Source organism: Pezoporus occidentalis, unplaced genomic scaffold, assembly GCF_034315485.1.
Source record: "Pezoporus occidentalis ecotype Australia unplaced genomic scaffold, CSIRO_AGI_Poc_V1 ctg66, whole genome shotgun sequence".
NCBI lineage: Eukaryota > Metazoa > Chordata > Aves > Psittaciformes > Psittacidae > Pezoporus > Pezoporus occidentalis.
Genome location: NW_026916009.1, coordinates 339,667 through 356,013, shown reverse-complemented (window position 1 = coordinate 356,013; position 16,347 = coordinate 339,667). Strand labels below are relative to the sequence as shown.

Genomic DNA, 16,347 nt, shown 5'->3' with positions numbered 1-16,347 from the left:
GTGGATGTAAAGAAGTGCAGTCTTGATGAAAAGTGTTGTATTTTCTAGAACGGGGTAATTTATTACAAGGGTGAAAACACTGAAGAACAAACAGCAATTTCTTTAGTTGGATGACTGTCTTTTAAGAAAATTCTTGAAAAGCTACTTGTGTGAGAGAATCACAATTTAGTTAAAAAAGCATGGCTTATGCATTCTCACTGATGGAAAAGTAAATATGTAGTGTTTACTTTCTGCGTAATACTTTGATTTTAATTATGCATGATAGTCTGTTAGGAATTTCATTCAAATCTGAATAACTCATTAAATAAGATGCAAAATGGAAATAATGCTTGCGCATGATTGAAGAAAGCATTTACGTTTTTGGTACTTACTTGAATTATGATTGCAGAAGCAATGGGTCCCATATGCTTGTTGGAATTCAAATGACATGACACCAGAATTAGGAATATTTTGATGGAGAATGGCATGTTTTTCAAACAGTGTGCAAGGCAACAACCACACTTAAGGGATTTTAATGAAACTTTTTGAGAATACTTTTTCTATTTAGTTTAGCTGGGGTTATTGTTGACAGGCATTAAAGACCACCTACTTAAATGAGGTAAATTAGTATCATTCAGTTTTCCTCAGTTTATCTTCACTGACATATAGCATCTGAATTTCTTTTATCTAACAGCTTCTAAATATACTGGTCTTTTTCTTTAGAAAAGTCAAAGTGCTGCTTTAGAAAGTCTCTTGGTTTCTTTCTAAACATTCATAGTTTGAACAGTCTGTTAATGTTGCTACAAACAATTGTAGGTAATTTACATGTTACTGGTTTTTGCATGAAAGGATGGGCCTTGTCAGAAACATGAAACATGATTGCTGACTTCCTTAGAAAAAAAACCCACAAAAATCCTGCCATTTTTTTAATAATTTGGTTTTTGCATCTGTTTGAAGTTCTCTGCAGTTAAAATCAAGAGTTGACTCCTAGCATCTTTTTGATATGTACAGTAAAAATGTGACTGCATACTTCAGTGTAGCGAAATGGGATTAACTTTCTGGCTCATTCATCAGTAGTAATATTGGTACCTACAGTCTAATGACATAATATTTTAGTTGATAAATTTTTAGTGAGACAAAATTGGTAGAATTCAGGTCTAATCCAAATACATGCCAGATGATTGAAAACTGTTATTAGTTGTAATTTTAACATACCTGAAAGGTTTCAAGAAACAGTTCAATGCTCGCGTAACCTGCATTGCATGACATTTTTACAGAATCAATTCACAGCAAGGAAATGCATTAAAAATAACAGGAATGCTGTGACTTCAACAAAAGAATAACCCCTGTTATGCCTTGAAGACTTACATGAGTTAGTCTTTAATGGGGACAGTTTTTATCTTAAAAGCAGTTAGGGCTAGTCATTGGTATTTCCTTTAGCAATCATTGCTTTCTCTGAAATTTTACCTAATACAAGGTGTTATGTCTTTTTTTTTTTTTTTTTTTTTTTGCCTTGGTTTCAAGCAACAGACATTAATCAGAGGAATTTTGTGTGTGTGTGTTTGTTTTTAAATATTAGGGTGGAGAGCATTGTTACTACCATGGAAATATCAGAGGTATCAAGGACTCCAGAGTTGCTATTTCAACTTGTAATGGACTTCAGTAAGTGCATGTTCTTATTTTTCAAAAAAGGCTATTAACTACTTATTACCCTTTAATATTATCTCTTAATATGCAAAGGACTGAAACTCTATAGGCCCAAAAATTTTTGATGTATTGAAATGCCAGTACCAGCTATGCCAAGCTGCTAACATTATTTTTTTAGTATCATTGGGATTAAAGTCTTTTGATGCTGTCTCATGAAACCTTTGAATGTTGTGTGTGCAAATAAATATTTAACCAGATGAACTAATATGGTAAAAAAAAAATTGTTCTTTAGCAGTTTACATGCTCAATACTCATGTATGATTGTCAGCCAATAGAAAAATTGATCTCTTTGACAGAGTGTACAAGAAAAAATATAAGACATTAGCCCTTACTCAGGTTAGTTACTGTTAAGTGCAACTCAGCTGTTGACTGTATTCTGCATATTAATGCATGTTTTAGGACTCCTCTTTCCAAGGTCAAATCTTTATTCTTTTTGATGCTTTATCATTACGTTGCCATTACGTTCAGTGATAGTTGATTAAAGTGTGCCTGATCTCTTAAAAGAAATTCTTAGCTTTAGCCACATGTGGTAGTAATGAACATACATGGAACTTATTTTAATACTAATCAGTTTGTCAGCCATAAGTTTCATTTTGTCTCATCAAAAATCAAATCCTGCAAGCAAATTAATTGCCATCTAATCTGAAATATCACTTCTTTTTCTCCATGTTCCAGTGGCATGTTTGAGGATAGTACTTATTTGTACTTGATAGAACCAATGGATTTGACCCATAGTGCCGTAAGTTTATTTTTATCTACTTTATTTGGTTTGAGAGAATGCTCGAGGAATAGCAAATGAGTGTTTTAGCATAAATCAGTAAATGAGTGACCTCTCTCATGCATTAGAATGAAAAACAAAAGTATTTTAAAACATGTGGAATTTATTTAAGGCAAGAAATGTGTAAGTATGAATTTCCTAGGATTTTATCCACTTTTCATTAATCTTTCTTTTCCTAGTTATTGTTCATCATTTAGATATTGGGAATACTAATAAAACTGTTTCCATAGCAAATGATTATGGACTGTCAAAAAGTGTTTATCAATTTGCTCTAGTATTTGAACTAAAGGATTTAAGAATTCATAGAAGGGATCTCGGAGTCATGTATTCATCCCTCTCTAGTTGGATCACATTGCTTCTGATTTACCGTATTTTCCCCCAAGATTTAGTGAAGTAGATAATTGCATCCGGGTATCTTGCACTTTATGTTTGTGAAGTCAGTAGTCACTGTACGGATTCAGGGATGCTGATCCAGAATATTCAAATATATGACTAAGCCGGATCAGCATGCAGGCCTGCATTTATGCAAATGTCTTGCTAGCTATTTATATGGTAATATAGCTGCTCCTAAAACTTTAGCTGTTTATTTATGAAACTGATGCAGTTTCATAGGAGTAAAACCATGTAGATTTCTACCTCTTGAATGGATCAAAGATTTGAGTGATCTTCAGTAAAATGATTCTGCAACATTGAGACACAAAATGCTTAAGGTTTGTATCCTGCTTGGTCTGTAGGATATATTCCAGATGCTGTGTCACAGCTCTCAAGCCTGTTTTGCTCTAGTATTTAGTGATGTATGACACACAATATAATGCTGCAGATATTATAGATACTATATAAAACTGTCTGCTCCCCAAAACATAAACAAAACCCAGCAAAATGTGTTCTTTTAATGCATTATATATTTCTTTTGGAAGTTCCAGAACAGTAGCATCCTACCCTTTGAAAGAAATTGCTTGTCTTGGCAGGCTCTGCAGAGGAGGTATTACAGAAGAAAAGATAGTTGTTTTCTGGAACAGATACCAATTTGTGATAATTTGGGGCTTGTCAGACTTCTAAAGAAAATATGCATTAAAAGTCTTCTCCTTTTTAACTGTTGTATACACCAATAAACAGGGTGAAATAATCCTCTTAAAGATAGTGCATTGATTAGTTTCTTGCATTTTGCTGCAATTAGAAAGATACATTTTTCATCATAAGTAGTAATAGTTGCTCTTCCTCTGCAGGAAGATTTCAACTGGGAATATACTCTCTAATTTGATGTATTGAAATAAGTGGTCTGTGTGCTCTAAGGCTTTTAAGGGACTTCTTTAAGTAATTTCAAAGACATCTCTGATACTTCCATTTTGTAGGCCAATAAACATTCTGAAGCAGAGAGGCTCCATGGTGTCCTCAGGATTGCAGATAGATTGCTTCACATTAATACTATGCCAAACTGGTACTATGGTTGCTTGCATTTTATGGAAAAATAATGAAAATAATAAATACTGAAAGAAGTGCCTGACTTTTCACTTGACATTATTAATTAGAAGGATATGTCATATATTTTTTCTTATCAGGAAAGTAAAAGTAGGCCACATACCATCCAAAGAACACAAGCCACCAAGCAATTGCAGGACCTTGGTATGATTTTGCTTATGTTACGAGTTTTTCAGTATTGAAAATAATCGTGTATATAACTTGAAAAATTTGAATATTAGGCTAACCGTCTATATAGAATTGCTGATTATTTAGAAAAACTTGAAGAGCAGATACTAACCTGACTTTTTTCACAATTACTGCAATGGAGTTTAGATTTGTCAAAAAAAACAGGAAAATCTGCCTGTATTTAGCTTTCTTCTGCAAATCATTTAATTATCATCAGTGATATTAATGCTATTGAAGTCATGAGATGGAAGAAAACATATATTCTAAGCCCAGGTTGCAATCTTTTTACCTCCCCTTGCATGCTTTAATTCTAAATTACTTGAGGTTTGATAAGAGGTACTTTACATTTTGTGGACTTAAAAAAATGAACTTTTCAGTAGCAGAGGTTCTTCTAATTTTAGTGATCTAATTTTGGTTTGGACAGTGTACATAAGTAGTTTAAAATAATGCCATGAAATTCTTAAATTGTAATTTGTACAGAGACTGAATCTAGTTCTGAATGGCCCTATCTGTCTGAACTACAGTGGCTGAGGAGAAAGAGAAGAAAGAGAGCAGTGAGTAGAAGTGACCCTGAGTTAAGACCATTTATAAAGCCAAAACCAAACCCACTAATTTCCAGATTTTTAATGTTGAGAGAACATAGGCTTTAGAAAATAAATATTTTTGGTAATTTAATATTGTCTTATAATACAGTTATCAAATGATAAATCAAGTATTTATAGAGTATTTGGAGAAATGTGAATAACCTTTCTGAAGTGACAGCAATACTATATATCAGCTGAATGGAAGTTAGTAGTGAAAATGAGTTTAGCATTTTGAGTGCGCTTGAGGGTAATGAATAATTTTGAATGAAATCTTGCTACTTTACAGCTGCCTGACATTATTTTCATTTGGCTTGTTAAGTGGCATGATTAAATTAAAAATTCAAACAAGGACATGCAGAAGGGGACAGTCCTCATGATCTGCACATGCATATGTGTCAATTTAGGGATTAATTGAGTTAAAGAAAATTAATCTGGAATTTTTCACTGAGTTGCACGATACTCAGCATATTTTTTGAGGATGCAGCTATTTTTAGTAACTTCCTTCCTCATTAAATCTGTAGTCCAAGAGTTTTTAGCGTTTAAGATTTTCTCCTTTGTGAAAATAAGAGGAGGGAAGCAGTGGTGGCTTCTATGCTGAACGACAAAGAAGAGGCTGTAAATGCTCTTAATGATGTGACTCAGATTCTCAGCCAGTGTCTATCATAACTTCCTAAGTTACTGGAGCTATGATTATTTACTTTAGTTGAATGTCTGACCCAGCTGTTACAGGTTTATGCACCCTGTGTAATATTTATGGGTAATCCTATTAAACCAGCTGCAGTAATTTTTTTAAACCGCTACATTGTCATGATCTCTCAAAGAACTTTTTCACTCCATCAGGTATCTCGTGGTGTCTTTGAAGAAATGAAATATCTGGAGCTCATGGTAGTCAATGACCATAAAATGGTAAGTATATCAATTTAGTGGTACTCTTCCTTTTGCTTATACTTTGTAGTTTGGTGTACAGCATCAGCAGCATCAGCTACTCTTGGGACAAATATTTAGTTAATCAGCAGCTGTTAACATTTGTACTGTTAGACACAGTGTAGACCATAATACCTAGTAATGTTTAATGTTGACTAAAGTTTTTTTACAGCAATTATATATTCAATATACATCTGAAACACTTTGGTATCATATGGATGGATAATATACCCAACACCAACAAAGTAAAGCAACAAAATGTTTATGTCCGGAGCAAATACACTAAATATTCTAAAATTACATCCTCTCCTTAAAGTAATAAAGAGGTCAGAATTTGTAACTTTGAGTTTAGTTTTACTAACTTAAATTTTAATGCAGTAAAGCATATAGACAAACCTATCTGATTGTTTTTCCTGGCTATTCCACACTTACAAATATGAATCATAATGAAGTGCAAGATAAGTTGGGTTTTGATTCAGAAAGTGTTTGTCATTTGATTAAAGAAAGGGACAAGAGGAGCACACTTTCTTTTCCTTTTTGTCTTGAGGGATGACTGGAAAGAAATCAGACATAAGTGGCATTAGTTATTTAAATGTTACTGCTTTCACTCATTATGCCAAGTAAGGCTATCAAAGTGTCCATGTGTTAGTTACCTTTATGAAAAATCAGGAGAGAGAGGCCTGGGGAGTAGTAAGTTTTATAAACCTGAACAACTATGTTATAGACTCTTTTTTAAAAGCAAGACAAATTTGACTCCAATAGCTGTATTTTAACTAGAGCGTACCTCTTATAGGAAGATACTCGGTGTAGATTAAAAAAATTTCTAGTAACAAAGAATATACTGCAACTGAAAAAATAACTCAATTGTGCCTTGTTCTGAGCCCTTCACTCACTTAGCTTTTTCTGCTGTTCACTAACAAGCAAATAAGGATCATCAGCTCTTAGTATGACTTTGCTTACGTGTGAGCAAGGGCTTTTTTTTAAAAATCAAGTTCTGTTGATAAAAGCATCTGCTTCTTTTGTGTGCAAGTAACATAAACTTCTAAGTTTCTTTAAGAGCTCCTTGCATCGCTCCTCTAATGCTTATGGGCTCTTTTGTCAACACTGAAGGATAATTTTGAAGAGCCAGAAATAGCAGATACTGGAACAGGATGCAGCATTCTGTACTTGTTCCAGTGCTGAATAGACAGATAATAAACCCTTCCTTCATCTGTTTAATAAATCAGAAATAGTCCAACCAAAATAACCTATATTTAATCTGTGTCGCTTCAGCAATGTGGGGGGATTTGAATGGGTGGAAAGAGTAGGACAGAAAACTGTTTTCACTTGTAAAGCCACCTGGTAGGAAACCGTGCTAAAACGTGAATGTGTGTTAGTTTTTTAGAGTAGGGCACAGTAACTGAAGTTTAGGGACATTTTGTTCTCTTGTTTGAGGTCTCTAGCTGGTGTTCCTTATGAAGAGATAATATTTCTATATCTGTTTCCTCTGGCCTCTCATATTGTAGATGTGCTTAAAGGACAAACATCCTGTTCATTACACTTGCGCAGGCACTAACTTTAGACCACAAGCATTCAAGTTTTTTTCTTCAGAGTTGTCAGTGGCTCAGAAGCAGATAATAATTGTTTTCAAGGAGTAAGGTACATATATTTAAGGAAGTGTTCACAAGTACGAGTTAAAGCCTGACAGTCCAGGACCTCACAAAACACACTTGTAAGGTTTCCTGCTTACTACCGGTAGAGGGCAGCAATAGTCTGTGAGGAAGTATCTTCTATCTCTTTGGCCATTGTGTTGTTAAGTGGTTAGTACTATGTATTTTGGCAGAATTATCCTCTCCTGTAACACTAAAGGCACAGCTAAACCTATCTAATTAGATTGTTGCACTTTTTACTGACTTACTCAGGTTAATTTCTGTTTTAGAAGCTGTGTTTAAACACATTATGTTGTATATTGCTGTTGATGTGGGCTTTTAAATACTTTAATGAAAACCAAGAACATTTTCTGAATATTATTTTCCATATTTTACCATTCTACTTCTGGGAAAGCTTTGGATTGGCTCAAAACAAAAAAAACAAAGTCACCCTTCTTCATTCCCACATTATTTTGCTCTAGTATCATGGTTGTCTAGAGAGCAGAGTCCTGTGATACAGATAATCTTCTCAGTGTACATCCTAAGCACCTACTAGCACTGTAGCTGAAAATGCTTTGTTTTGAGGATAGTTATGGGGAGAGGGGGTCTCTGCAAACCTATGTTGTAGTATGTTTGGATAGTAAAACCTGCTGCATTCTGGAACTTAACAATGAATAATTGTATATGTAAAAAATCGATCTTCATGCTGTCAAATGAACGGCACCACTAAGTTTGATGAAGTTTGTTATCTCTGTGGCATTTTGTCCATATAAAACTAGATTGCTTGTGCAAAAATAACTGGAATTTAAAGGGATGGAAAAATTGTTATATAATAATAGTGTGTGTCACCTGACTTTCAATTTGAGAAAGATTATTTAATTTTAAAGGACTATATATCTTTCAGTTTTACTTTCTCCTTCACACCAAACATAATTCTGTAAAACTGGGCATTTGTCTATAATTCTAATTTGGGAAGCTAGCTAATTGTCTAACTTACTTGATAAGACTAACTACTCAAGTGCTCAGAGAAGAGTCAGACCCTCTTCTTTTGAGTCCTGTTTTGGGGTACTGTGTTTTGGAGTGCGAATAGCTGAGACTTCCATGAAACTTTATAATGTTTGCTCATGAAGTGATGACATTTGTTGCTTTTAACCAGTAGCTGGAGTTTAGTCAGAGGTTTTTAATGAAGACTTTGTTCTATGCAATTTTGAGTTCCTTTTCTGTGAAATTGTGAAGACTTATTTTCTTGTTTGTAAATCATATAATGCAATTTCAGTTTATCATTTTACAGTTTTTCTGAAAGTCCTGGATTCGTGTTTAGATACCATAGCAGCATCTTTGAAAAATCTGAGTTGGAACAGAGGGGACTTGGGCAGGAGGGGGAAAGGCAGGAAACAGTTGTAATGACATGCACAGAAATTAAGAAGAAGCAGAATGGGTAATACAGCACATCTAAGTCTCTAGAAATGGAAAATATTTGAAGTTAAAACTGAAGATACTCAGCTTAACTCTTTCCATATTCAAACATAAATTTACTTTTGCCTTTTGCTATACCTAGTGCTACTTGTCTTAAAAGTCTTGTCCTAAAGTACAGAAAGGATGCCTTTGCAAAGAGCTGTACATAGGACATGGGGTAAATACTTCATCTTCATGTCTCGTAATTATAGTCATGGAGCGTGGCTAGTACAGCCTGATATTTAACTCATCAGGTTAAGCACACAAGGTACAGCATTCGCTCAATTTTGAGCTCATGTTTATATTCGTGTTTACCTGTAATTTAGTTTTGAATGTTTGATCAAATAGAATATTTCTTGTGGCTAAATGCTCCTTTTATGGATGTGAAAGCCTATTAGCATATATGGCTTTCTGTATCTTCCAGGGATTCTTGAATATGATGCGATATAGGCTGTGATCTGAAAAGCTTTTTGAGTTTTTCCCTTACTCTTTCATAAAATATTAATTTTCCTTTCTTGCTTTAAAAATAAAGAATTAGTAATTAATACTTAACTTTTTACTGTGCTCTACTTTTCCTTTTAGTTCAAAAAGCACCGTTCTTCAAATGCATACACAAACAATTTCGCAAAGTCTGTGGTAAACCTTGTAGATGCTGTAAGTATCAATGTTTCTCCTGAAAACTGTATAACTGACCTTGTTAGTTTAGCACTGTATTTAAAATTTCAAATTAGCATATACCAGGATTAGAAAAAAAAGCAGCTATAAAAATTACATTTTAAAACTAATTTCCAGTTCTTCTGCAGAAGAATAGGCTGGGGTGAATGCTAGTCACTGCTTGCTTATTCATTATCATTATCTGTCATAATGGCAGGAGGATATTTTCAATTAATGTTGTAGGCATAATTTGGCAAAAAGATAATAAAGGTATATATTTAATATGGTGCCTCATGGAAGTGACCAACTAACTTGCCTTCTGTGTATTTTATGCATTAGGCAGTCAATATATTAATTATCCAGTGCTTTCAGATCAGAACTCTGTTTTTTATGTCCCATGTAAGACATTTTATGGGCAGACTGTCTATTGCAGATGAGGAATACATCTTTTGTAGATCTGCAAGTTCTGAATAACCTTAGTTAATAAAATTTGTCTATTTATGACCTGAACCTAAAGGTCATTTTTATTTCAGAACCAAGTTTTATTTCAGAATCAAGTTAAAATCTATATTTTAAACAGTTGTGTAGTTATTAAGGCCTGATTGTCCTTGTCTATTGCTACAAGGACATTAAAATAAATAGAAAAGCTAATATTCTTACCTAATTCTCACATTACTTGAGTGGTATTAAGTGATCATAGTATAAATGAAAATCAAGCATTATGTGAATTAAATTTTAGATATATTGGAGAAATGAGAAATGATTTAATCTTTGCTTAAGAATTGGCTTTGGCTATTCTTTGTCTTTGAGATCTTTCTGTTCTTTTTCTTTGCGATCACCCAGTGTACCTTTACATTTCTTCTTTTTGTACAGGTTTTCTGCAAAACTCAGTGGTGAAATTATTCAACATGAGAATTTTAAAGAAAAAGGACTTGCTCAATAAAAGGGCAGGAAGGGGTTTTTTTTGACCACTAAAATACCAAATTTAAACTGATCAGAATATTAACTTTTTGGAAGTCCAAGACATTACCAGCTAACCATTTCCCCATGTTTCCCTCCTGCTTTATCCCTCTTGTTCTTCCGCTTTACTCTTACTGGCTAACTGTGCATGTTTGACCCAGTGTTCTACTCCTGTGCCTGTCCTGTCTCTGCCCCCAGATATACAAGGAACAGCTGAACACCAGGGTGGTTCTTGTTGCTGTGGAAACTTGGACAGACAGAGATCGTATTCACATTCACCCTGACCCTCTGCAGATGCTTCATGATTTCTCCAAATATCGACAGCAGTATATCAAACAGCATGCTGATGCTGTGCACCTGCTCTCGTATGTACCATTATACAATGCTCCAGACTATTATAATTTTATATACTTTTTTGTCTGCTGCTTTTGCCAACCTGTTTTTTTTTAATTTTTGCTTACTTCTTTTGCTTGGTATTCATCTGCCTGCCTTAGGAAACTTAATCTATTTTTTTGACACCTTAGTCTATTTTTAATAGGTAGAGTATATACCAAGGTCATGTTGATATGTATCTGTAATGAAATTTGAATGTCTTTGCAACCTGGAGATGTTCCATATTTGAAGCATCTTCTGATGATCCCTTAAGGACACATAATTTCGCTAATCAGGTGTGTGTCATGTACTGTTTTCCCAGTAAAGAGCAGAAGAGGGCAGAGCTGACAGTAATATGTATTGCCACAAGAACATTCCAGTTGCTGTATTAATTTACATGCATAGCTGCACTGATGGTTAATGGAAGGTCTCCTCCTCTAAAGCTGTAATGAATTGTTTCCTGAGAGACAGTGCTTTTTGAGGGGAAGTTCCATTTGTATCATTAGGCACCACATCAACGTTGAGCAACAGTATTTTTTTTACTTGACATCATCGTAAAGGAATAGGAGGAAGAGTATGCTTTCCTGTGCAGCATAAAGATCATAAAATTATAGAAGCAGAATGGTTTGGGTTGGAGGGAACCTTAAAGATGATCTAGTTCCACCCCCCCTGCCATGGGCAGGGACACCTTCCACTAGACCACGTTGCTCAAAGCCTCATCCAGCCTTGCCTCTAATACTTCTAGGGATGGGCATACACAACTACTCTGGGTAGCCTGTTCCAGTGTCCCACCACCGTCATAGTGAAGAATTTTTTCTTAATATCTACTCGAAAACTCCCCTCTTTTAGCATAAATCCATCCCTTCTTGTCCTGTCATTACATGCCATAGTAAGAAGTCCCTCTCCAGATTTCTTGAAGGCCCCCTTTACGTATTGGAAGGGTGCTCTAAGGTCTCCCCTGAGCCTTCTCTTAAGATCTTAAGCCTTCTCCTATGATCTTAAGCCTTCTCCCAGCAGCATGACATACTACAACAGCAGAGTGGGACGTGCCTTCCATGTGATTCTCCTAGAACATTCATCTTCTGCAGAGGAAGATGAAAACACAGGATGAAGAATTTCCTCCAGGCTCTGTCGTAGCTGTACTGCCTTGATGCAGGCATTGCAACACAATGCTAATAGCAAAGTGCTGATGATGTGCACTCTTAGTTACTTCTATGCGTACATTGTGTCACTTGCTGAAGAGTTTGCTGGTAGGCTCTTCTCAATGGTGAGCAGTGAAAGGTCCCAGATACAAACTGGAATACAGGAAATTTCATTTAAACACAGGGAAAACCCCTTTCACTGTGGAGGTCAAATGCTGGAACAGGTTGCCCAGGGAGGCTGTGGAGTGTCCATGCTTGGAGATATTCATAAGGTAATGGAACATGGCCCTGAACAGCCTGCTCAAGCTGAGCCTCCTTGGAGCAAGGGGGTTGAACTAGACCATTTGCAGATGTACTTGCCAACCTCATCCTTTACTGCGGTTCTGTCTGTTATAAAGCATCCAGCTTTAAGCATTTGGTATAGTTACGCTACGGTTTGAAAGTTCTGATGACTGTCAGAATGTTTTGAAATAATAACTATATACCTGAATGAGTGTCATGTATTTTAATAAAACAAAAGGGATGTTGGTTCTGTTTTGAAAGGATTTAATTTTCAAAGACTAGAGGCGTTTACTGTGCATGCCCAGGGCTGTGTAGTTTTATTATTATGCATTTGAAGTTAAACTATTATGAATGATACCTATTTTATAGACATTTTATAGAATACTTTATATCCAGATAACATTAACTTAATTAAATTATTTGGGGCTTATGAATAATAAATGAAAGGAGGCAGGGTTAAAGTGCAGTATTAAAATACTTTTCCTTTAGGTGTACTTCTCAGTGTTCTTATTTGGAGTTGAAACAAGAACCTGAATTGGTTTGCAGAAGAGCATAATTAAAAAAAATTCTCAATACTGGTACATTTCAGGACAGAATTCCTTCCTGACAGGTTATGAACTGGAATATATCCTTATATTTTTAAAGGAAATGTTATGATTGTATGCTCTTAGGAATCTGGTACTCTGGCTTCCTCTGCTTGTTTGTTTGTGGGTTGGGACTGATTCTGACTCTACAAGATAAAAATACTATTTTTGTCAAAGGTTGTATCTCATAAACTCTTTTGATGTTTGTGTTCTGTTTGTAAACTTGCAGTTGCTTTTGATGCTAGATGAAGTTTAATGTGCATGCAGGATATCATAATATGTGTGAAAATGATCTTTCAATAATAGTACCCAATGTGAATGTGTTTTTTTTCTCAATTTCTTTTTGTAAGGAATGTGACATTTCATTACAAAAGGAGCAGCCTAAGTTACTTTGGAGGGGTTTGCTCTGTGACCAGAGGAGTAGGAGTGAATGAGGTAATTTTTTTTCACTACTGAAATTAAATAAAATAGAAACTGTATATTAAAACCTCTGAGTTTATTTCAGTGTTCAGGGCGTTACAGACAGAAAACCTAATTTAACTAAAAAAGTTCAGATTGTCACAGCCACAGCCAACCTTCTTGTGTCATCATTAAACTACTGCTCACTGTGCTTTTCTTTTTAAAAAGCAATCTTCCTGTCTGCATTATTCTCTTACTAAGATCTTAAATTGGCTTGTAGTACGTATGTCAGAAATTTAGACCCAAAATTCTCAGACAGGAACATTTGAAATATAGCACTAAATAGAATTTTGAGTCTTCTCACTACAAGAGGCTTGATCTGCTGATGACATGTAATTCTTACTGGGGGTTTTTAACATTAAAACTAGAAAAAATGAGTTCCTTTGTGTGATGATGATGATGATGATGATTCTTATTTTCTTCAGTGCAGTGTTAAATCAATAATGAAAATCTCCTGTTTTAACATACAATGATCATATGATACAAAACTATTACTTATATATCAAGCAGACTCCTTTCTGTTGGTTAACCAATGGAGAGGGATTCCCTACGGTTAAGAGAGGAGGTGTTTTCTGTTACATACTTCATTGTGTTTATTTTCCTTATATGCACACAGAATTATGCTGAAGTAGTAGGTGGGTGGTAAGCCAGAATGAGCTGGTGCAGTGTTCATTAGAATAACTTACGTTTGTTTTGGTTTTTGTGTTTCTTTTTTTTTTTTTTTTACTTTTATTTTATTTTTGTTGGCTTTTGTTTTGGTTTTTAATTTTCCCTGCACTCTTCCTGAAACGCAGTATGGCCTCCCTTTGGCCATGGCACAGGAATTAGCCCAAAGTCTTGCTCAGAACCTTGGAATACAATGGGAGCCAGCTGCCAGGAAACCGAGTATGTACACTGACATAGAGTCTTCTTTTGTTCCCCTTAGCTATACATATATATAAACTCCTCCTTTGTAATATTTGACACAAATACCAAACTGGCTGTATCTGTAGAGCAAGAATTACTGCTTTTGAAAATATATGCACCAAATTTGAGGTTAACCAAAATAAGAACCACCAGTTTAGTACTGATTTTGCAATGACCTTAATGATGTCCTGTGTCTGGAGTTTAGATTCGTAACCAACTTGCAATGGTATAATGGTAAAAACACCATTAATTTAGCTCAGAACTCCTATCATAATGAAATTTCCTCTAGTACTATCACTGACTTCTTAAAATACAAAAATACCTGATTTATGGTAAGAAGCTGTAATCTAGTTGGCAGTGACATTTGCTCAACTTGTTACCTTGCTGCTTCACAGCCAGAAGATTAGACTGATGTGGCCTTAACACATTGAGAGTGTGGATGCAAAAGCTGCTGCAAAAGCCCCTTTTGGGGCTAAAGAAAATGGTTGGGTTTTTCCACTTGCATCTTGTAAGCATCTTGAAACAGTGTGGATTTGCAGTAGTAACTAGAATACAGAACCTTTCTTTGAGAAAATATTACTTCTTTGGTAGATTATAGGTAATTTGTAACTTTTGTTTTACCAGCCATAAGGTATGAATTTGGTCACTGTTGGCTTACATGCTGTAGCTGCAAGTAAACTGTAAATCCATTTTCATTCAACTACGTTTTCTAATGAATGTTTGATTGGCTGATTCGCATATTACTATGAATAACTACACCAAAGGAAAAAACATGGCCTGTCCAGTAGCAATTTTCCTTCAGAGTGTTCTGTACATGTTTTAGGGAGGAGGAATCGTGAACATTTTTAATCATCATTATCATGTGTAGCACACATACCCCTGTGCTGCCTGTTTTGAGAGCAGGGAAGAGCCTTGCCAGCTATTTTTATGCTGCCTGAAACTTTGTGTTGAGTTTTAAGAATGTGCACATACAGTAATTTGAAAGCACCACGTTATATGAAGTATATTAGCATCTCTTCAAGTGGGCTGGTTTCCTTTTTAGGGCTAGAATCTGTAAGCCAAGCAGCCATCTAATCTCTGTATAATGATTCAAGGTCCATTTTTATAGTGAGTACCTTATGTTCATTCTGAGCGTATTTGTAACTGCTTTCCTTTTCTGTTGAATTTGGTCTTGTCTGAGAAGAGTGTGACTGCACTGAATCCTGGGGTGGTTGCATCATGGAGGAAACGGGGTATGTCATAACTATCAGTAATTGAGGGCTCTGGAATGAATTCATAGCATACATAAATATTTATGTATTGGGTTTTGTTCATGTGGTTTTGTACTAACAAATGAGAAATTAGAAGCAGTTGGAACAACCCAAATATACAGATCAATTATTTCAGTTTTCAGTAGTTCATTCCCTTCGCTATTCACATTTTAGGGTGTTATTCATAAATCTTATATTTTGAAGTGCAGTGTATTGACTAATGCTTTGCTATACTTGTAATGATTGAAAAGTAACAAATGTGTGTTTTTCATGAAATAAACCCTGTTATACTTTTTACATGCAGCTGAAAAAGTGTTAGAATACAGTTTTGGTAGCACTTATCTTTTCCTCCTGAATTTTAGATTCCCTCCCCCATTCCTTCAAAATTCTAAATTTGAGTGAACAGATTTTTCTACTTCTGTTCCAGTGAATAGAAGGAGATGCTGGAAACTTTCAGCAATTGTTCTTAATCCTTAGCTAAACAGTCAGTTAAGTCTGAGGGGGAAGCACATCTATATGGGAGGAAACCAGGTTTCATCGCCCTTTGCTCTCACACTCTCCCAGAGATTCTTTTCTGTGTACTGTAAGCAATTGATTAGAAAAAGTTAGCTTCTGAAACATAGCTTTTTGAGTCTTACAAATCACTTCCTGTCAGAATTCCTGCACACTGTGGAAGTTTGGATGCAAAAATCATGGAGAGAATTAGTTATAAATAAGGCAGAAGGTGCTTAGTTTCTTCATACTAAGCATGAAGGAACTGGTTCTTAAGTAGAACTACCATGTGGCTTTCCTGTAGATTTGTAGTTGCCAGCCACTGTATGAATGCAACAGAAAATTATTCAGAAGTTTGCCTCTGGAATCCAAAGTAAGGCATTGACCAGAATACTTCTATTCACCAGTTTCCCCCCTGTGGTGAACTGGTCAGAGTATCAGTCTTGGGTGGAGATACTGGTGGAAGGGGTTGTGGAACAAACCTCTTGTGTATCTAGTATGCTAAAACAAAAAAGCCAGGAGCAGATGACAGTCGCCCAGAAGC

At 35.3% G+C, this 16,347-nt stretch overlaps 1 protein-coding gene across 6 annotated transcripts in view; it reads left to right on the top strand.

Annotated features, from left to right (window-relative positions):
• ADAM23 (ADAM metallopeptidase domain 23) overlaps positions 1-16,347 on the top strand; it is a 70,189-nt gene that overhangs the window by 25,584 nt on the left and 28,258 nt on the right. For all 6 annotated transcript variants that reach the window (XM_062640576.1, XM_062640575.1, XM_062640579.1 and 3 more), the window contains 10 exons: positions 1,559-1,641; positions 2,362-2,425; positions 4,024-4,087; positions 4,592-4,665; positions 5,536-5,601; positions 9,285-9,356; positions 10,515-10,681; positions 13,047-13,131; positions 13,950-14,040; positions 15,245-15,293. In XM_062640576.1, the coding sequence (XP_062496560.1) occupies positions 1,559-1,641; positions 2,362-2,425; positions 4,024-4,087; positions 4,592-4,665; positions 5,536-5,601; positions 9,285-9,356; positions 10,515-10,681; positions 13,047-13,131; positions 13,950-14,040; positions 15,245-15,293 (815 nt within the window). The remainder of the gene's footprint in view (positions 1-1,558; positions 1,642-2,361; positions 2,426-4,023; positions 4,088-4,591; positions 4,666-5,535; positions 5,602-9,284; positions 9,357-10,514; positions 10,682-13,046; positions 13,132-13,949; positions 14,041-15,244; positions 15,294-16,347) is intronic.